Here is a 23368-nt window from a genome sequence, read left to right as displayed (position 1 = left end):
TGACGTTGGCCCGACAATTATTGAGAACTAATTCATAATGAATGAACTTTTTTTGACATTTAAAAAAATTCAGTTAATAACTCCATTTGCAGCTATTTTAAAAATGATGATGAATAGCCTAATATGTATGACCTGAGACTGCAAAATGATGAACATGTTACATTAGCATTTTTATTTGTATTGAACAAAATTTCTTACTATTGTATCTTTTGAAGGGAACAAGAAAAAATACTCACACAATACACTATTTACATTTATACTAACAGCAGCTTCTGATGGGATAATACCTCTTTAACGTTCACTGTGATCTTCTAGATGGAAAAATAGTTTTGAGAAAAACTACAGCTCTTAAAATGATAAAAACTCAGATGCTAATATCAGTACCTTTTCTTAGCTTAGACTTGAACCTCCTGCTGCTAGAGAAAGACAAATAAGTCCCAGACTAATTTGTAAAGAGCTATGTTCCTCATAGCAGCAGGGAGCTCAGGATATATCTTACTACGAACTCAGGAAATAGAAATCACAGTGCTTTGAGATGGACTAGAAGACTTTTAGAAAAAGCAAGGGTTGATTGTGTGATGTAAGATCTCTGAAGACAATTTCTTGCCTGACATAGCTTTCAGTGTAGATCTTCACCATAAGAAACAATTTTCCCAACCTGAAGTATTGTTGAGCTTCCACAGATGGTATCTACCCAGTTAATTGCAGATTTGTTACTCAAACATGGCTGGTGTTATATTGATACCAAACAGTATTGCTTATGTTTGCAGACAGTTCTGGTAATATTATATTTGAATGTTCTTTTATTTAATGCCATTTTAATGCTATTTTATTTAATGTTGCTTTAAGATGGAAAATCAGGGCATGTGGTAAACAATGATTAGAAAATGTCACAGGAAATATAACGCCATTAGAAAATTGCATTATACTTATAATAAGGAAACCCAGACAGTAGATAAGATTAATCTAAAATCAATATTGAACTGTAAGGTCAGGTAATTTGATAACATTATAAGCTGGCCTCAATGTGTTTTCCATGCTCGAGTGACAAGTCACTTGATTCTTCACCCAGGAGAGCCTATAATCTGAAATGTTAGATTTACTGATCTTTGTACTGATGATATCTGTCTGCTGGCCAATATTCCTTTCATGTGGCAAATACTCTATGATTTTTCAGCTCTGAAGAATACCAGTAAGATTAATATTCAAGCAGAGTTCCTCCCATCTTACTGTATTGAGGAAGAGTTTAATTTCCCCAGGCAATCTGGTGTATCTGTTCTCAGATAAAAACACTGACCAAGTGACATTGTCAATTGGTTCGATGCTGAGAATAACTCCAGCTTATTTAGTTTCCTAAATAACACTCAGTCCCACTTCAGGAGCTTTATCCAACATTACTTTCTGAAGACTGATTTGTGAATGTCCTTTGGGAGGAGAAGGCAATTATCTTCAGCTTCTGGCATTATTATCCCTCTGTTGACCACTTTTCCACCTGCTAGGATGAATGCCAGACCTACTCAGTATATGGTAACTTAAAATTTCAGAGCAGATCACGTTACAAATCAACATGTCTCCCATACCTTCAAATATGCCCTTGGTTCAGGAAAGGTAAATATATAAATATATATACATGGTCAGTTATGTGTGTGTAAGAGGCTGGCAATAATGGGCAGTTTAGTATGGCTGCTCACATGCTAAATGTTTAAAGATGTGCTTAAGTGCTTCCGCAATTTAGATAAAAATGCTTTGAAGAACAGAGCCCGTAATTAGACTCCGTGAACTTGAAGAAACCACTCACATTCATTGTTTAATATGTATATATACATTTTATAGCCCTGAAAGCAGTGCATGTATTGACTCGAGTCCCTTATGCAGCACAAGAATGCAATGCAGTAGTAAGACTGGTGAACAAAGGTTGCTTATAGCATGTTCTTAAATAAATACCACACTGGAAGCTCACATTCCATATGTTTTACTTATTTGTGAACATTAGCTTCTCCCTTCTTCTCACAAATGACCAGTTATATCTGCTTCTTGGATGTCATACTAAAAGAAACAATGACATAGCTTATTGAGAAATTAATATCCTAGATTTAATATTACATTATATCAAAATTTAAAAGCAGACCACCATATACTGTACAACATGTGTAAACTGCAAAGCTTTTAATTAATTAATTAATTAATTTTTAAAGTGTTGACTGTGTAAGATTTAAGATGAAATTTGCTAGACTTCTGAAATGTATTGGCACCCAGGGAACCATCCCATGGTTCTCTGGTGAAATCATCAGTGGGATCATAGCAGATGGTGATAATTACAGCATTATCAGTGTTGTTACAACACAGTCGGTGGAATTAATAGGCAAAGAACTAAGCCTCACACACCAATGTGTAAAAAATGTTGTATTTTTACAGTACTATTTAAGACAAAACAGAAACCTCTATTGCTGTCAGAAGAATTCCCTGCATGCTGCTACAAGTCCCTTAGTATGTAATTTCTGAATCTCGCACTGACAGAAATCTGTTGCAAGAAGCTGGTGCTGTTTTAAGACAACAACTGTATGATTAGAAATGTTAAGGTATGTGATCAACAGCTGACTGCATAGTCTCAAGAGAAACTGAGAAAAAATGTAGTGAGGGAAATGGAATAAAGAAACATTAGTAGATAAATAATTGAATTATCTTAGACAAATTTTAAATTATGCTGTTTCCCAGTGGATACCACTTTTCTTCATTTAACTGGACACTGCTTAGTTGAATGTTCACAGCTCCCACAAATGTTCCTCTGCTTTTTACAACAAGCTTCAGTACATGGCCTTTTAGCTCTGTGACTTTGTCATACACAACCTTAAATAATATATAGTGAAACAGAGAAAAAAAACCACATTAGAATTTTGTGAATTTATTTGATAGACAAAACACTTACTTCAACAAAGCATTTATCAGGATGTCAGAACTTTGTAACAATTGCTTTAAACTGCCCTCCAGAATTATAGGCTACTAACCCTGAGCCAAACTCACTTAGTGAATTTACCTCAGAAATACATTTGACCTTATGTTGTTTATAGCAATGAGATTCTGCCAGGTTAGGTTTATGAAATCTGATTACCAAGCATTTGTAAATAAATTTGAGACTGGTGTAGCACAATGCTTGAGAGTAAAACAGGTGTGCAGAATTTTCCCTGTGAAAACTGAAACTCTTAACTTAAGCAGAGTTTTGAACTAAAATGTGAAGGAATCTCAGATCCATCATGAAGTTCACTGGGGAATCATAATACAGTTGAATTTCTGGAGGAGAAATTCAGATGGCATGTACTCATCATGGACAACAGCATGAAAATGTAAGACAACTAATTCTGTAAAAGTGCAGACTATTATAATTTTAAAATAAGTTTCCATACCAGATGTCTTTGCTATAAACAACATAAGGTTTCCCAAAACTCCACATCATAAAGGAGATAATTTTCCTTTGAAAACTGTCTGTATAAATTTTATTATTTTAATACAAATAACCTTATGCATGGCTCTGGTTGCTAACTGTATCCAAATGCACCCACTATAAAAATGCTTTGCATTTTTAAATGAAATCATCAAATATTTAATATGACAGAAAGCTCAGCCCACTCAGTAGAAGCTGTAGATGTGGAACATCTCTCAGATTGGACCCAATTTAGCAAATGGAACTTACTAAATTTGGATGTTTCTGTTACTCCATAAGTGCTGTTAATCCTTCTCAATTTAAATGAGACTGCTTGCTTAGCATCTCTTTAGAAAACCACTGAGACCTATATAGCTTTTAAAATATCCTTGAAATTACCTTAATACTATGAAAACATCCTAATTATGAAGTGTTAATGGTGTACTTACTGAATTTAAGAAAATAACAATCTGGAGTGATAGGCTAACAAGACTGAACTTGCATTCAGAACAGATTCCTATGTTTCAGTCTCTGCATTAATCAAAAACTGCTGAGTGAACTGCATGTGGGTTGATAAAAGGTGGAAGAATGCTCCCAGCTAGTTTCAGACCTGAAAGGTAAGCTTTGTTAAGACAAGCACATTTAGTCTAAAGTATCTACAGCTGGAAACCTTTTTTGCTATTTTAGTTGCAATGGAAAGTGCTTTTAAATTTTCATATCTCTCTGCAGCTTAAAAAGCAAACTCGATGAAATGCTGTCACTCCAGGAGAAGGGGAGATTGAAGCTGCCTAAAAGGCGTTTGCCATGCAGCCTACTTGGATTTACTGTGAATCTGAATGCAGTCTATACATATGGCAGTGTAGAGCAAGTGTTAGACTGAGCCCCCTCTAGCTTGGATCTCTGTGGGCTGGGCTGCTGAGTCTTCTCTGTACCTCCAGTTATAAGAAGCAGAAATGGCCATGGGAGCTGTCCTTCAGAGAGCGAGAGAGTTCATAAAGGCTCAGCTCCAGCAATGTTCCACATGCTGAGTGGCAACAGAAAGGTGGTTTAGAATTTCATGGTTGGACCCAGTGGGCACAAAATTGTTGTTTCTGCCAGACAACGTCAGTTGGCTCTAGCTGCCCCTGTGGGGCCCCAGAGTGATTTGCCTGCACTGCAAGGTGCAGAGGTGTCACAGGGAGCACCAAACAGAGGTTACTCTGACAGCAAGCACCAACAAGACAGGACACTAAGCTTTCTGGTGTAGGGGGGTGATTCATGCTGCAAGGATGAGCATCCACTGTCACAGGCTGTGGGGGAAAGGAAAACTCTCTCCCTCACTGTTTTTAACTGGCTTTTACTGGAAAGATCTTACCAGGCAGCAACATTTCCTTTTCCATTTTTAAACCTTAGTTTGGAACAGCTGTCATGGAAGTCGGTGCTTTTCAGTTTTGATATTTACTGTGCCTATTTCACCAACTTGTATGTGAATAAAAAAAATTCATAATGATAAAATTTAGAATAAATCAAGGATTTTATTACTGAAGTGATACTAATGATATAATAGAAAAATACCTTGTTTCTTTGACAATATATTAAAGATATAATCTTCAGCTGTTGCCTTAAATCACTAAAAAGAGCCAATGTAAGGTGTAAGGGCTAAGAACTCTGCAGTACAGTGGAACAAAACTTGCATGAACTGGGTTAGTGAGCAACTTTCAATCACTGGACAAAAAGAAGCTTTAAGCTTTGAGCAACGACAGACCTTACAGTGCAGGGTGGGTGGTTTTCAAATGATCCCAATAACCTGTTTCTAAAATGGTATTGCAAAGTCAGCTGAAGCAAGGTATATATCATCAGGATGTAGGAACAGAAGAAAAGGTCTGGAGTTGAATGAGTATGTGGATAAAATAAATGCCACCTGCCATAATTTCATAATCGGAACAGTTAAATCCTGAAATATGATTATCTAGGAAGAATACTTGCCTCCAATTTATACAGCTAGATCAAATGGAGGTGAGCAATACATGGCCATGCAGCAAATCAGTGCGACAGTTAGGGGTGGAATTAAAGTATTCCTGGCTCCAAAAAGAGAAGCACTGTTGACCTACAGGAGTCTAATGACATCTTCATTGGAAATGCGAGACAGTTGCTTCTCCTCAGGTAGCCATGGCACAGTTCCTGGGTTTGCTCTTAATTGTCCAAGTTATCTTTGACACACGTTGCTGGAGGGAGTGGCTGTGGCTCCTGGTGCAGCTCCACTCCTGCCCCTGCATCAGGCTTGCAGCGGCTATTCTGGTCATTGCAAACCACTGTCCCCTCTGCTCCAAGGGCAACTGCAGTGAAACTAACAGACTGATATGGCCCAGGTATATTTGCTGACATTTGGCTACACCCCAAGGGCAGGATGGAGAGAATGCCTCTTGCTCTGGCTTCATTATAGCAATGCACACTTTGCTCTGCCTTGGAGTTGATCATTTCATGAGTGTACGAACATGCAATCACTCAAGAAACAAACTGAGGACTCGATCTGGTCATTGTAATTTTTCTTGTCAAGAATTTAAATGTAAATAATTGAGGTTTGTTTGTTTGTTTTTTTTCACTAAACTACTGTGGAACCTCCTGAGTAACTCTTACTTATCTCTAGGAACAGTCTCTAAGCAGGTATGCCCTTCTTTTTCTCTTCACACCACATTCCATTTTTCTGTGTCCTTTTCTCAACCATCACTCTTTAATGCCATGTTATACTGGTGTGAACACAATAAACTCCAAAATCCAAATAAAAGAACAAAAGAAAAAAAGGAGTGCTTCTTAAAAGAAACTCTAAAACCTTTGGCATAGTTCATTCTATTGTCAGCTCTCCTAGATTTTCACATCTTTGCTCTCACACACAAGGATAAAAAATAAAATGCACTTTTGCAAGGCTGATAATTTGCTGCAGGCAGTCATAAGCAATAAAAGTACAACACTAAAACCAAAAATACCCAAGAGAAGCACATTTCAGGATTTTCTCAGTCTCGAACACAGAGGGAAATTAATATACAGCTTCCTTCCAGCCATTTGGCTTTAATAAAAACTTATGAACTCATAAAAAAAAGTAGTACATTTTTGTACACACCATTTTGGTCAGTAACTAACTTAAAAGACAGCTGACTTACATTTTTAGTAGTTTTGCTTCCCTGGGGCAGCTTCTGCCTCAGTCTACCAGCCTTGGACAGAAAATGCACACAGAATGATATCACATATGGAGGAACAGAGCTGCTAACAGCACAAGCATCGGGTTTGAAATGTCCAAGTTCAATGGAACCATATGTCCCCACTGCGATCAGCAGTTCCTGGTGAAAAAGACTGAGCAGCTGTGAAGAAGGCTGCAAGCTTTGAGTAAAGGATATTAAAGTTTTCATGGAATTTCTCCTAACAGCAGTGGGATGCTCCTTAACCACAATTAAATCTCCTCCCAGTGACTACTGCCTGACTGCAGGCAGGATTTTTTATTTTCTTGCATTCAACTTGATCTAATAATGATTAAAAAGATAACTGGCATCTAACTTTGCTGACTGGTTCTTGTCTGTAGTCCATTTTGGGTATTTTACAATTAATGTAATGATATAATCACATTATATACATTCCTTTAAATATTCCTCAAATGTTAAATAATTTCTTAAGACAGGAAAATTAGACTCATTCCACTCTCTCTTTGATTGCAAAAAAATGAAAGAACATGACCAAAAAAATAAAGCCTGTTATTCCACTGCAGTTCCATAGGGAGGGAAATCTGCTTCAGCTGTTAGCAGCAGCACTACTCAAGTAGCCTACAGTAGCAGTCATCACTGAACGTAGGTAACTTTTGTAATGAAATAGAGGTGGGAAAAGAAAAACATTAAAACTCCAGGACTGGGAAACTAGGAGATAAGGACTCTTAGTATCACCTGACTAACTTTAGCTTCATCATATTTTATCTATGAAACAGGGTGGAGTGGAAATATTTTCCATGCCCTCTACTTTAAAGCCTGCTCAGAAGTGCATCTGTAAACTGCTTTGAGATCTTTAGGAGGCTTGTTATATGTAATAATGATAATCTGCAATTCCACCTACTGTTTGAATCTCATCTGCTCATACAAAAGAATATAGCTTAGGCCACTTTCCATGCTGTTGTTTATTTTCACCTAAGAGGCACAAGCACTTCAGTGGTGTGTGAAATAATTAAATATGGCTGTGAACTAAATATGGCTGTGAATTGCTAGCATTCTGACATAAATGGGCTATTTATTATTGTGACTTCAGTTTGGCTGTCTGTTTTCAACTCTGAATTTGAGTAACAGCATGCATTTTATCAGTAATTTTTATGTTATTGTACAAATTTGGATTCAAAACAGTCTAGGTTTTGGTGCAATGACGCTTGATCTCATTTGGCTAACATGTAACTGTGGGTAGGGTGTAAGGCAGAGCAGCATGAAGAATTCAACTGCTTTCCTGAAGAGAGAGACATAAGGAGACTGTTTCACTTCTGATAAAGATGCAAAGCAGAAGACTGCCCCCATTTTGTGGTTAGTTTATGATAAGTTCCTTCATTTTGATTGTACTCATTGGACAACTCTAAACGCTGTATTGTTATTTCATTTCAAGAGTAGGCAAACAAAATCAAAGAAGGAAGAAGTGGTGGAAGAAAGTGAATGGTACTTACAATTTCATTGTAAGTAGGGTCAGTGCTTTTTGGAGCTGTTCTTGTCTTTCTTCGACTGACCTCATCAGGATCAGGCAGAAGATAAAATTCAGCATGTGCACTTGGGGCAGAGCCATCTGGGAGGCGCTGGAAAACAAAGCAGTCATAAATATGAGTGCTCATGTTCCAGCAATGAAAACAAATAAAAAGTACGAAATTCAATCTAGACTTTAAGCAGACAGAAAAACATCATACATTCTCAGTATTCTCTTGGCTAAATTGGAATGCTAGTGCAGTAAACAAGAGCAATTCTTAGAATTCAGCTTAATATTGAATCAGGAGAATAGAAATGAAATAATATGAGAACAAGGTAAAATTGCCTATCTTTAATATTTAATGTTCTGATGGAAAAAACTCTTAAGCCTCAATCTACTTTAACTCAGCTTAATCTGATACAAAGTCTAGCCCTTCTGTTTTCCAGAGCAATGCATAGAAACTGAATTCCAGCCAGCAAGCTCTTATTGATTTTAACCCCTAAGTAGTAATGCTGATGACAGGGAGAACTGTTTGTTACTAAGGTGTTTCATAAAGCATATTACCATAGAGGAGCCAGGAGCATTTCCTGTACCAATATGGGCAGAACTGGCTTCTTCTAATAACAGTCTTTCTGATCACTCTCATCACACAGCTGCAAACTCTCTTTAATTTTCCAGTTCAGATTACTGAACAGTATTCCAGATATTCCATTTTATGCTTGCTACTCAAGATCAAAGCCAATCTATTAACCAGGCTCAGTCATAAACTAATGCTGGTGGGTGGACAGTTTTTTGATTACTTGTGAACAGCTGTAAGGTTCTTCCTAAAGCAACACTGCAGGTACTCAGAAAACACATTGGTACTAGGAGAGGTTTTAAAAGAACACACAAGAAACATAATCACTAAAAGCTATGGGAGGGGTATCTTACCAGCATATGTCACTTAGTGCTTACCTTATAATTAAGCAAAAACATTTGTGTTGGTAACACAGTATTCAATCAGAAAAAACAACACGGGTCATAAAAGTATGGGTGTTTATCAAAACCTATGTAATTTTAATATAATCAGCATTTTAGGCAACAACTTTGCCTGACAGCTCCTAGGCAATCCAGTGACAGAATGCAAATACAGAGGAAGGCAAAAAGAAGAGCTCTTAAAATGTTTGAAACAGATGAGCCCAGAGCAGTACATGGCAGTTGCATTAATATTTCCCACTGTAATTTTACTTGGCTGAGAGTAAAGTAATTTCTCAGGTTTGGATTATTCAGAATATGTGTCTAGAAACATGGGGCTTACTATTGGCATTACCAACAGTATGTCCTTGTGACAGGAGGAACTGCTGGTGTCCTAGCAGTAAATACCTTTTCTCTTGGGAAGAAAAACAGTGCTTGTGTGTGTGTGTGAGCAACCAGTTCTTGCACAACAAATCTGTTTTTTGTTCTTGGAAATGATTCTTCAGGTCAAATGATGTGGTTAACTGCAGTGCTTAGTGTCGCTATCATTAACAGACACAGCCACAAAAGATGTACTACAGTACTATGAGCACTATGTAAACGATTAATGTCACTATTGCAAAGCTCCCCAAAGTACATCTGATTTAAATATACATGTGATCTAGATAGATGGGATTCAACAGCCAGATAAGAATGCCATTAAATGGCAGTGAAACTAACAGGTATTTTCCTAGGACAGAGCACCATACAATATCATTAAGGCAGGACTTATAATTTACACTGTCCATTTGTAAGCCCATCTCTATTGATCTAGGACTACACTAAAAGTGCAATCAAGGATTACAAGTAGCAGTAAATTGAACAGTCTCTTAAAAATCAGGAAAAGAGAAGGAAATGTAGCCTTAAATACCAGTCCAAGCAACTAGGATCCTAACTGTAATCAAGCTGTTCTCAATGAATAGATAAGCATCATGGTAACTTAAAGGTCAACAGATTTCAGTTGTTTCAAACAAAACAAAACAAACAAAAAAGGAATTTGGTTTAAAAATAGCCAAACTGGAGAGGTCATTCTTGAAGACCTTCTCCGCTAAACTGCTGAGGCCCAGCGCAACCAGCTACACTACAAGCACAGAAATACAGTACAGGGACAGCCCTGTAAAATGTCAGGCTTTATAAATCATCCCAGCAGTGTATTGCCTAACCAGGGACCATGTCAGAGCTAATCTTGAAAGCTGAAGTCAGCAGCAGCTGCAAAGGGCACTGGGCTGGGGAGACCAGATGGTAGGTAACGGGTTGCAAAGGTAACAGAGAGGACAGCTGCATCCTTCCAGTTCTGCTTGCCTTTGAGGTGCCCAGACAGGACAGGGTGTAGTTGCTTCTGTTGTGCCCTACTCTGCACCTCAGGACAACAAAGGGACAGATCAGGGCAGTGCCATTTGCACGTGAAACAGGCTCAGTCTGACATTCACCTGCCAGAGAAAGAATCCAAGCTGGTCACCCTATGATTCTTTAACAGAACCAGAGTATCCAGAAGTGCATGCAATGAATTGAAAAAAAAGTCAAAATTGTCACTTTGCCTTTGGGTTGATCCTTGTAATGTGCTAGTAATGCTGGCACATTATCTAGTCTTCAGCCAATTAGCCTTCCTTCATCAGTCATCTCCTCCCAAAACCTCAGGAAGGCAAGTTGCAGTACTGCTGTGGCCACAAAAAAACTGGACAAAAAACTACTTCTTCACTATCTTTTTACTTAATACATGTTGGAAGAGGTAAGTGGGAGCAGAGGATCAAGAAAGAAAAAAGAAAATAGTATTTTAGTAATTCAGAGAAGAAAACTCAAGGCAGAGCCATTGCTCTGGGAACTTTCAGAACTAAACCAAAGCCACTTTTCACAAATCGTAGCAATCAGAGACAAATTGTTACAAAAGTCCTTCAAATCACAGCCACCTGAATTTCAACTAGAGATCTTACTTCTGGTTTGGTTTTTGGGTTGTTTAGTTTGGTTTTTTTTCTGTTTGTTGGGATTTTTTTTGTTTTATTTTTCCTTGGATTCCCCCTCCCCACCCAGCTTGAAAGGTAACAGTTTCCCACTTAATCTTCCCTTGCTGAGGAAAGGCAAATGGGCCACTCCAAAGTCTGCACTTGTCCAAGTTCTCCATCTGCAGTTGCACTGTTAGGTCATAAAACAACCAAAAAGCTTCAGCAGAGCATTCTTCAAGCCAGATCACACCTTCTGCTTCTCAACTGCCCTCTCCTGACTCATGATATGACACAATGCATCTAACAAGGTTCTCTAACAGTTAAAAAAAATAATAAATCTGTCCCCCTATATGCAAATAATTCAAAACTACAGATGAAGAGCAGGTATCAATCAGCCAAGGCTTTATAAAAGCAGAGTATGGGCAGCTTGTATGAGGAGTTTGTGCTGGCTTCTTTTTTGATTGGCACAATAGTTGAATATTTTCTTGTGAAGAGCCATCTTCACAGAAGGATTTCTTGAGACAAGACTTACAATGGTCATGGAAGGAGCTCTACTTTGCTAGACCCTCCCTAGCAGGGACAAAGAAGATTGACAAACTTGGCAGTTTGACAATCACAGCACAAAAACAAGAGCAGGATTAACCTGGCAGAAATATCTCTTGTAATATAAAGTGAAATTTGAAGACAACTGTCAGAGCAGGCAAAAATATCCACCTTTCAGAAAAACTAGTCCTTTCTCAGGCTTTCAAACTTGAGCATTTGTTTGAATAAAGGTGGATGGAGAAAACACCAGATTTTATTTTTCTTTCTCAAGATTATGACTTCTGTCATATTACAGTGTCACATTTAGTGAGCAACCACCCAGGATAATCCTTTCACTTCTAATTCAGACTGCATTGCCACATTTCTAGACTGATGTAAAAATGAAGAATATCTGACCTAAATGTTAGTCTTATTTGCACCAAAAAGTATCTGTCTGGGGGGTCCATTATAAACACAGAGTAAGATTTCTAGCAGGCTTATGGGTAATTCTGATATCCAGCAAAACACCCTCTTGTTGTTCCTAATGGCTCAAAATCAACTGATTTCTGCCCGTGATTCAGGCCAGAAGGAAAATGAAGTGGTACCTAGGAAATGCCATTTTGTACTTTACTCTGCAAATTTTTTATAGATTGAATGTACTTGTGATCAAGCAAACAGAAAAAAACCCCCAAAGTTTTAGATTGAATTCTATTTATATTTCATTTTGCAGTCATTTCATGAACCCAAAATTAAGCGAAATTTACTTCCTTTAAGAGAAGTTACTCTCAATTTAAATTACTACCTTAAGTCTGTGATTGTGTATTCTGGTGAATAAGTTGAAGCTATAAAATTTTGTCAGGCTGTAAAGGTATAAAACCACAAGAAATGTCACAGCTTTCTTTGCTGTGCCTATAGACAAAAACCAAAACAAAACCCAGTGATTTTGATCTGCCAATAACAAAAAAATAGGTTGAATTTAGAAGCTGACTCCTTGTGTTTTCTTCAAACACAAACCAGGCATGACTGGACAGTTTTCCCAAAGAATGACCTGCCTGCTTGTCTTCAATAATGACTGATGTTTTTAAGGAACTCAGTTACAACTGCTTGTATATATGTTACAAAAAGCAGTTTATTTTTAAGTGTTATTTTCTTCCAACATCAGGCAGAAGGTGATGAAAATATTTAAGAATGAGAAAGAATGAGGGAGAGAAAGTAATACTCTGGATTTACTTTTTTCCACATCTATAGCTCAATACTGAAAACCAAATCCAGACATTTATCTGTTATGGCTGTGTTCCATTTTTCACTCCAAATTTATTTTATATAACAAAAAACATACTGATATGTACTTACAGAAACCCACACAGATAGGTTATGTCCTGTGTAATTTAATTTAAAATATACTAGCTGTAGCTGGGAAACAGCAAATGAAATTCAATTAATTTTTCCACAAGAATTACATTATTCTAATGACTTTTCTCTCTTGATCACTACTAACCATCCACAACTCTCCTTAAAGATGGATTCTTTGTTAACATTATAAAAACCTAACTACTTCAAAATTTGTCACATATTAAACTACACACTTCAGCAGCTGATATGAACATTGGATCTTATATTAATTTTAAGGAATGTTTTATGATTTAAAAAATATGCACTTTAGGGATAATTTATTGCAAAGCTTTCTGAGACTCACCTCTTCCAAAGAGACATAAGATTTTTATTTTTTTAGGTGACTGTTGCCTCAAATTTAAATAATGTCATCATTTTCTCTTAGTGTTAAGCATGTAGATATATTTCAACCTTTTGTCCTACAGCGAAACAGATTGATGGCTCCTGAACATTTGATAGTTCCAGCTGCTCTTTTCCCCATTTTTCATTTTCAGCCATCTTGACAAAAAAATGATCACAGGTAACTTGTATTAACTAATGCCACCTTTCCTCCTTTATAAATAACTTCCTTTCTTCCCCCAAATTAATTTCCTGGACATTTTCAAATCTCAGTTCCTTTCTTCCCCTTCTTCAATGCACAAAAAAAATTTAAAACAAATCCAGGCTTTAGAAAGGTTCCCATTTCATCTACTGCCCCTAAACTAAAAAAATAAAAATAATAATAAAAAAAAAAATCGCTGCTTCACTGCCATGAGAATTTATCTTCTGCCTAATGAAGAAAGGACTACAAAACATTCCTTAATGTTTAATCTTGAGATAGTTTTGAATTTTAATAAAACACATCACTATAGCAAATGGTTGGAAAATACCTTCGCAGATACAAAGCAAAATGTTTATACATTAAGTGTAGATATAAGGTAGATTTGATTATTATCCAAAAAAAAGGGGCACTGGAAAAAAATCCACAGAAGAAATCAGCCTTGCACCCCAGTAACCTGTATAAATTAGTAGCTGCCTCTCAACTAAATTAAAACTAGTTAGAAATTCAGAAGAGCCATTGCTGCTGCTCCCTTGACTCTCACTTTCCCTGAGTCTCTGCCTAGGTTGGCTGGGAAAGGCTAAGCCCAGTCTTTGTAACCTGCAGCTTAATCAACAAACACAACCTCTGCCTTAGAAAATGATAACAGCCTGGGGGCTACATTTTAAATTTAAAGAACTGAGAAAATAATCAGCACTAGGACAATAATATTACAAAGCAAAAGGTTCCTTCAGAAACAAATTAGTAAGATACATAAACCTTCAGGACAGACGGGATTGCTGTGTGAACGGATGGTTGTGTTGTTACTTCATAAATCCTAATGTGGGACTGAAGACTCTTGTTTTCCCTTTGAGGTCTGCATATCCCAAAGCACAGAACACCTCTATTCTACTCCACTACTAAGCTTTCCTGTCACAAAATATTTTCGAATTACTTCAGAGAAAATTTAAACTAAAATCACATTTGCAGTAATTAAATAATAATTACAAAAGAAGATAATCCAATATATTGCTACAGGGCACCCTGCACTGTCTCCTATTGGCAAGACAAAAAAGACAAGCAACCAGCCAAAAGTGATTGCACAAATTAGGTATTTTTTTCCAAAACAACTGCCTTTTTAAATGTAAAAATTGAAAACATTCAACTGCTTCTCTGCAAGGGAAGTTTTAGTATATTTTCTGAGCAGCTTCATTCCTATTCCTAACTTCTTCCCTTTCTCACGCATGCATCCAGCTCAGCACATAAATAGAGAAGAGACACTGGCAGAGGTCACTGACGCAGAGGTCACTGACACAGATGTCAATGGCAAAGCAACAAAAAAGGCAGTTAAATGCAGGAAAATAAAAAGACAGGTTGCTTCACAACAACAAATATTTTGTTTCAGGGAGGTTCTGGAAAGCATTGTTTTGAGCAGGAATTTTCTACCTTTCAGAAACCAGGTAGTGTTGGTGAAACAAGGCTCCAGATGGCTAGTTCATTTATTATGATAAAAATGCAGAGGTGCTCTATCCAAGTTATTTGTATTAATTTCCAAATATAGCTTAAGCACTTTGTGCAGTCCAATACCTTCCATATCCTCAAAACCCACTTGATCTAGACCCAGTTTATCAGGGCACGAAATGGGCAACTAGGGCCTCATGCTGGTGCTGTTAGTTCAAGGTAAAATAGTCCTTTTGTCACTGTAGCTTATTCCAGCCCTTTCTTTCCCAAGTGAAATATGTTGGGTAAAAAAAGGTGCAGGTTTACTGGTTTTTAATAGAGTAGCAAGGACTTATGCAGTCTAGCTATTAATTCAAGATGGTGTGCTGCATGTTGACTTTTCCTGGCACACATGTGGTAGGTATGTAGGTTCCCAGTAAGTAGATCACTCTAATGCTGTCAAGGAGGGAGAACAAATAGAGATTAAATTCATCATACTCTGGACATCTTCTGACTTGGCTTGGTTAAATTCACATGGATGTCCAGAGGTGTAGCTCTGACATCCTGTTTAAAAATAATAATTTACTGTCTTGATGATTCAGAGAGAGCTGTATATAAGGACAGACATAACCTCAAATGAAACGGGGAAGACTCTGTACAACCGTGTGGCTAAAAAGGGCAGGTAAAGGGCTCTTGCTTTTTACTGACCATCAGCAGTAGCAGACAAGGAGGGCTAGAATTTAGCTCCAGCAAGCAATGACTCAGCTTTGTGCACAACTACTACTGTTTCTGAATTAACAACAAAAAAAGAGATGTCTTAGAATGGTTTGAGTCCCTACCCAGCTCACTCAAAGCTTAAATCAAGCTCCTGGGCTCTGGACACCCCTCTAATACTTCATTAGTGCTTAGAACTGCACTACTGGGTGCCCCATGCTGCAAAAATAATATAAAAGAAGGGGACTGTATAACCAGAAGTGCAAATGTATTAAACGTACACCTCCCAGAAAAAGATCTGAAAATTACATAGAACTTTTCTCCCAAAAATGAAGGAGTTAACAAGGTACATTACAGATTCCTGAACAACATGCTCTATTGCCACCTTTTAAATAATATAATCACAGAATGACTATAGTTGGAAAAGACCTTAAAGACCAACCATCAGCCCTACACCTCTGTGACCACTAAAACCATTCTCCAAAGCACCACATCTACCTGTTTTCGGAACACCTCCAGGAACAGTGCCTCCACCACCTCTCTGGGCAGCCTGTTCCAATGCCTCACCACTCTTTCTGTGAAGAAATTTTCCTAATATCTAATCTGAACCTTCCCTAGCATGACTTGAATTGATTTCCTCTTGTCCTATCATTTGTCACTGGGGAGAAGAGGCCAAGGCCCATCTCACTACCACCTCCTTTCAGGTAGTTGTAGAGAGCAATGAGCTCTCCCCTCAGCCTCCTCTTCTCCAGGCTGAACAGCCCCAGCTCTCTCAGTCTCTCCTCATAAGACCTGATCTTCAGACCTCTAATCAGCCTGGTTGCCCTTCTCTGCACCCTCTCCAACACCTCAGTGTCCTTCTTACACTGTGGTGCCCAAAACTGCACAAAGTGCTTGAGGTGCAGCCTCACCAAGATTGAGTAAAGGGGCAGGATCACCTCCTTGGTCTTGCTGCTCACACTATTCTTGATGCAGGCCAGGATGATGTTGGCCTTTAAAGTCACTTTAAAGTCATGACGTACAATTATTTTATGGACAAGCAATAGTGATGCAGGGTGTAGAATGCAGAGACCAGATTTCACTAAAAAGTCTCTGATGTTTTTATTCCAGAATTATCACAGAGTCTGTAAAGAAGCGAAATGCCATTGTTCTCAACCTTGTATTATTGTTGTGATTGGAACATTGAATTTGCAGATGAGTATTTAATTTCAGAGTCTATGACACTGGCTGAGATAAGACTGATCTAAGTTTGGGCCCTAAGAAACATAGATCCGAGTTTCTTCTCTCTTGAACAAAGCACAGGGGAGAACAAATACTTAATACAAATACCCATTTTGCTTTTCTTTTGAAATCACTCTAGATTAACACCATTGCTACCTCTTACAGGGCGTGAAGGAAAATTAGCCTTTCAGAAGAGAAACACAAGCAAATACTGTTGTGCTGTTTCTATCTCTTTGTCACATGCATTTTTTTTTTTTTCTCTCCTTGCCAAGGCACAGATAGTAAGTGAATATAAAAATCCATAAAGAAATATTGGCACTGTTATCTGTGTCTCCATTCTGCAGTATTTTTATTCTCAATTTTTAATGAGTTTTAGAAGTCTGTATATGCCTGTTTCAGACTATTTTTCATTTCTCAAACTGTACAGATCTCCCTCCACTTTTTAGATTATTCTACAGCTTTTTATCTCCCTTTATAAGAAAGAATTTCACCACATGATGCATGCAATTTCTGCTCCTTAATTACCTCTCATTACTTCTACTTATGCTCTTGCTCAATGTCCTAAATAATTCCTCTTGAACCTTGCTGTCTTCTCCCTTAAATATTTGCAAAATTGACTTGTGCCTTGGTAGTTTGTTCTTAACTAAGTTTCAGTAACAACAAATAAGTCCTAAAAAATCAGTCACTCCCAGGTAAGCCTTACGAGAACTGTTCTTTGAACTTGTATTCTAGTTAAAAAATAAAATTAAAAAAAATGTCCTGAGAGAAATACTTTACTATCAAATCATAAAGATTAACTACTTTCTTTCTGCACCATGACATCAGGATCTGGCCTTTCTCATTGGCATCTCTCATAGCAAACTCATATCTCACCATCTGCTTGTTTTATCTTCATATTGCTGTGGGATATAGAGCTTTACCTCCCAGAGGAAATACTTTTCACTGTCCAAGCTGGTTGTACAGTTCTGGAAATTACTTATATTTTCTTGATCTTGCCCTGTTTTCACCATTATTTTTAATGTTATCTTCATTTACAACCAGTGGCACATTCAATTTATGTTCTCCTTCATCTCCCAGATCACTCATATTATTAAACAGAACTCATTGCTTGTACTGTGCTTTATTTTGCTTGTTTTTTTTTCCTTATTCAACACATATCAGCTATGTAGCAAATTACTTATTTAAAAATTAGCAGTTAGAATTTAGAGCTGAGGCAGTACTGCAACTGTAAGAGATTAAAAGGTTTAACAAGAAATAATAACATACATTTCTGTAAAACATATTTGTCAAACATCTTTCATAATAAATATGTCAGAATCCAACAGTAATCCCTGTGCCACAGAACACACCTTATCTCTTCCCAATTTAAACGACTGCTGAGTAGCAGTACCCTTTGTTTATAAGTGTTAGCTAATTTTCAGTCCAAAAGAGAACATAGTCTATCTAATCTAATTTCCATTAATTGTTAAAGTAAAAGCATTTTCTATTAATATAAAACTAATTCCAAATTCTTTATAAGCTAGGGCTAGTACAAGAACTTTCTTTCCATGGCCTTTTACTCTGTTTTACTATGCCAGTCTAGGAAAAACTCCATCAGAATGTGTTACCTCCCTCCATCAGCAAAGCTGCTGATTTCATTCTGTCGCTGATACTTTCTGAATAACTTTTATTTAGCTCAAAGAGATTTTTTTCTCCTTGTTTTCCATCCCCAGATGACTGATCAGGCTTGGCCTGCCTATGCAGCTCCTTCCCAATCCCTGTTGGCTGATCCATGGGCTGCAGTAAAGACTGCAGGATACATCAATAATATTCTGAAAAGATAATGTGGCTTTTTATTTAGTTGGCAGGAAGTGCATTACTGGCAGGTAATATATTTTTCATTTAAATCTATATAATGATATTCATAAAATGTAAAAGTTAGTGGGCCTGTGAGAAAAACAACCCCTTGCCCACCTCAAGCTGAGCAAAGGCAGCAGAGCATCTACCTGTACTGCATGTGGGAACTTCCCTACAGCCCTGCACCTGCAGGATTAGAAATCTATTTTATCCCTGTGGTTTAAGGAAAGCTTGTCTCTCATCTTTCTTCCCAAAGCTTTAAGCCATCACATCTCATAGACATTTTTGGAAGCAATTTGTACTCGGATGGTGTAGGACATGAAGTGGAAGAGGCTGGATGTCTGTGGAAGCCTAAAGCTGATTACTAATTCGTCACCCACATATCAGCTATCCTGGAATCATTAATCGCCCAGAGTGGTACATGACAGCTTCAGAGATTTTATAAAAGGAAGTAGTTCTGGAAAGTACTTGTAGGAGTTTATTTTTCTTCCAGCAAATATTCCTCCTGTAAAATTAGTTCTGAATTCATCACCCACCCACACTTTCCTGAATTCTAGTAACATTTTACATTTACTGGCATGAGATTCAGGATTAGTTGGCTTTGTTTCTCCTCCTCACTAGCCCCAAGGAGTTATCCTGTCCACAAGAAGTAATGGGTAAAAATGTTTAGCAGCAAGGATTGAAAGTTTAGCTGCTTATCTAGAAAAACAGGGCATGCCTGAAGTCATGGAAGTGAAGTCAGCCAACAAAGCAGACTTCCTTCTGAGCCAGTGCTGAACCACTGTTCCCTTCTCATTCTGTGTGAAGCAGGAAAAGAAACATATTAGCCAACCATTTCTGAACTTCAGAAATGGCACTTTCTCTTGCCTTCAGTGTCTTTTTCAAGAGAGGACCAAGCCCAGCACTGCAGCACAAGGTAGTCTGGCTGTTTCTGGCTGTGCAGGACTAAGCTTCCCATAGTCTGTGGTACATAAGATCTGGTATGGTCTTGATATCCCACATTCTCCTCGTTGATTAATACAGAGGGACAGAACAGGTCTTGAGCAGTCCAAGTTAAAAAACTACATGTATTTAAGTTTTTAAAAATTCACCTCCACAGCTTCTATGCAGATCTAGGAACCTAAGTTTTAAAGGCAGACCCTCAGGCTTTCTTCCTAGCACTCCCTCTGTTCTCCTGTTCCTACCTGCTGCTGCTTTTCTGGGTGCTGCCACAACTGGATTGTTTTTGTTCTTAGCTAACAAGTTCTTTCACATGCCAAAAGAAACCTCCCCCAGGGCTCCTGAATATTCTTCCTAAGACCACTTAGTGCACTTTGTCAGGTACTTTGCTACTGTGCTTGTAGAAGCAGCCTGCCCTACCTCATCCCCTCCAGCTGCCACATCCTCTGACTCCACAGGCAAACTCTCCTCGTTCCTCCATATAACCTCTGCAGTTTTCACCTCTACACAGAGGTTTCCTTCTAGCCGAGCTTTGTTGTATGAAGGCAATATTGCCTGTACTACCTATCCTTAAAGTGCCCAGTGTTGCACTGTCTGCATTTGAGTGGAGCAAGTAATGCTGCAAGAGGCTGACAAAATTACGTAAAATACGCATCTGGAAAATTGCATTTTATAAGCATCATGGATTTTCTTTGTTTAAGAATTGGACTTTTTTTTTTTTTTTTTCCTCAGCAGTGCCATTCAAAGCAGAAGCAGAAGCAGCAAGTCTGACATGAATCACCTGACTTACAGAATCTGAGTATTCCAATAAAACTATAAATTGCTGAGGAAAACCTTGAGACCAAAACCCTGTAAGTATCTTATAAATATCTAATTGGCAGAAATCTTCATTGTGGATCCACAGTCTTAAACCACAGAGTAACATTTGCAACCAGTCTTAACCTCTTTCTGTTCAGTTTCTTTGGCTGCATTGCTGGTCTAAATGCAAGTATTTTCTCAGTGAAAAAGATATAGCTTGTGCTTTAGAGGAGGTTAGATTAGATTAATGGTCCTTTCCTGCCACAAAATCTATAAGGCTGTTAGTCTTTGAAGAATTTTTTTATAAGAGTTTTCTTCAAGCAGGACTGGCTTTCATAACGTGACATAAACATGACAGTGGCAAGGGACAAGACTTTCTGAAGCAGATCTAGGCATGACTGACTTGTACACCTGCAGCCAATCTGGCATAAACGGATGCATCAGATCAAAAGTGCCTGCACTGCGGAGCCCACACATGCACCCACATTAGACAGTCCTCTGGCAGGTCTGCCCCAGAGCAGTGCTGTCTCCAGTGTTATCACAGTTTCTGTCTATGACATCTCCCAGGCATGGGGTTAGCTTCAAGAAGTCCTGCAAAGCTACAGCTGTGCAGTCTTTTGACTTCCTCCTTTAAAGAACCTATGTGACACTTGACAGGGGCTATAAACATCAGCTCTTCAGGGACTCTCTTGTGCATTGTATAGTAATGTAGGATTAGCACAGCAGGATCTAGATCTCCTATTAAAACCCCAAGAGGTAAACCTACACAAATGCTAAATAAAATTTACATGGATTAAAAGTTTCTGTCGCAATTTTTGTCAGTTCTGTAAAGCTATATTTGGGATTAATTTGGACCACTGCAATTATCTTCACATCTGAACACATCATAAAATCTCTATAAAGAGATAAATTAAGAGTAGCACAAAAATTGTTTACTATAAACTATGAAATAATATTAGATATAAATTAGAAATAATAAAAACAAGATAGCAAAATAATCTCTGCACAGATGAACCACTAAAATGTAATTAGTGAGACTGTAAAAGACTGAATATACCTGAAATAGCTTTAATATGTTCTGAATAAGATATGATCTTGGCATATGTCTAAAATCCTTTAAAAAAAAAAAAAGGGGAGAAAGGAAAAAGAAAAGAGAGCATGTCAGAGATTGATCTGTATGACTGAAAAGCTGAGAAGATTACTAATGGGATATAGAATCTTCCTGTTATAGGTTAGTAGTCTGAAGGCAGGCTAGTGTCACAGTACCCTGAAGCACTACTATTTCATATTTCAGATCAGATGACAATGGATGAATGGCTGGATGGAAGGAAGGAATCAGAAGCCCAGGATTCAAAACATGATTGGCTAAGCTAGGCTGCTGAAACAATGACCTTATTCTCAAGTCATGAATCATTTCTAGTCTTACTGAATTGGATTCCTACCACTTCTCTGCAAACTCACTAAAATGGATTTAAATTACTTACTTTCAAAAGCTAGTAAATAACCTGAAGTCGTATACTTTCCTCTCCACAATGAAGTGAACTGAACCCTCAACTTTATGTTTGCTATACACAGCCATCTGTGCTGTAATTTATTTTCACTTAATTAAATGGATGGAACTTTATAAGTCAAAGAACACAGTTTGGAGCCTATATGCTTAAAATGATGGAAACATGGCAACCACTTACATATACACCCCTCCCGCCTACTAGAACTTTAACAGAAGTTTATCAAAGTCACTTAGTTTTAAAAAACACAACAGAAGGATCTTGTACTGTTCCCTGAAGGTAAAGTTCATATAAATTGGACCTGTCAGCCAAGGCTGATGGCACCTGTCAAGGTGGCATACAGGAAACACAAGACAAGTCTCTCAGGACAGAGACATATTGGATTTTATAGACCAAAATGAACATGCTTGAACTGCAAACTAGAAACCAGAGCAGTCAAAAGAGAATAGTAGGAGCTACATAAGGGTCCTGTGTCTCATAGAACTAATTAAACATTCAGTCACATTTTATTACTGACTGGTGCTCACATAACCTCCTCAGTCTGGTCCCATTTAGGAAAAGAGACTGCAATTCAGTTTGGAATGAAGGTGACATCAGTGTATGGCACCAGGTAGCAATGAGAACCCACAACAGTTAATAAATGTTCTAATCCTCTAACTAAACAAACATAGTGAAGGATCTCTTTGCCACAGCCATTACTTGAGACTTGAGCAACTGGGAATTGACGACATCTAGGTGCCCAAACTAATTATGAAACAGTAGACATGCTTCTTCAGCGGAGAGACCACACATGGCACCAGGTAGATGTCTCAAGACCCTCTTCATCAGCCAATTTCACATGTCTCATGCTGCCAGAAGGCTGCCAGCTTCTCCCTCTCATAGTGCATTTCCAGGAACACACAGCATTTACCCTTAGCCTCAAGACAGACACCATATTGCAAAGCTGAGCATCACCCCACCAAATGACATTGCTTCTCAAAATACACCACTGCTGAGCTCTTCCCTCTTCATAGACCAGTCATGCCAGACTTGAAAGCAATGTATGCATAATCAATCAATTACACCAAGCTGACATCCTATAAATAGTCATGCTGCTGCATGATCACAGAATCACAGAATTATTGAGGCTGGAAAAGACCTCTGAGATCATCAAGTCCAACCTATGACCTAACACCACCACATCAGCTAGACCATGGCACTAAGTGTCACATCCAGTCTTTCCTTAAACACCTCCAGGGATTGTGACTCCACCACTTCCCTGCGCAGTTCATTCAAATGTCTAATCCCCCACTCCATGAGGAAGTACTTCCTAATATCCAACTTCAACATCCCCTGACTCAGCTTCAGGCTGCACCCTCTCATCTTGTCACTAGTTACCTGGGAGAAGACCCCAGCCCTCACCTGACTACAACCTCCCTTCAGGTAGCTGTAGAGAGTGATGAGGTCCCCTCTG

General features: G+C 38.1%; 1 protein-coding gene across 1 annotated transcript in view; it reads right to left on the bottom strand.

Annotated features, from left to right (window-relative positions):
• Positions 1 to 2694: 2694 nt before the first annotated feature.
• Positions 2695 to 23368, bottom strand: part of PIK3C2G (phosphatidylinositol-4-phosphate 3-kinase, catalytic subunit type 2 gamma) — a 198604-nt gene continuing 177930 nt past the window's right edge. The window contains 2 exon segments of the mRNA XM_010002943.1: positions 2695 to 2847; positions 8082 to 8207. Of these exon segments, the coding sequence (XP_010001245.1) occupies positions 2695 to 2847; positions 8082 to 8207 (279 nt within the window).

Source organism: Chaetura pelagica, unplaced genomic scaffold (genome assembly GCF_000747805.2).
Source record: "Chaetura pelagica isolate M959 unplaced genomic scaffold, ChaPel_1.0 scaffold117, whole genome shotgun sequence".
In the NCBI taxonomy this organism is placed as follows: Eukaryota; Metazoa; Chordata; class Aves; order Apodiformes; family Apodidae; genus Chaetura; species Chaetura pelagica.
The sequence above is the reverse complement of the archived record's forward strand: the minus strand, read 5'-3'. Positions and strand labels throughout refer to the sequence as shown.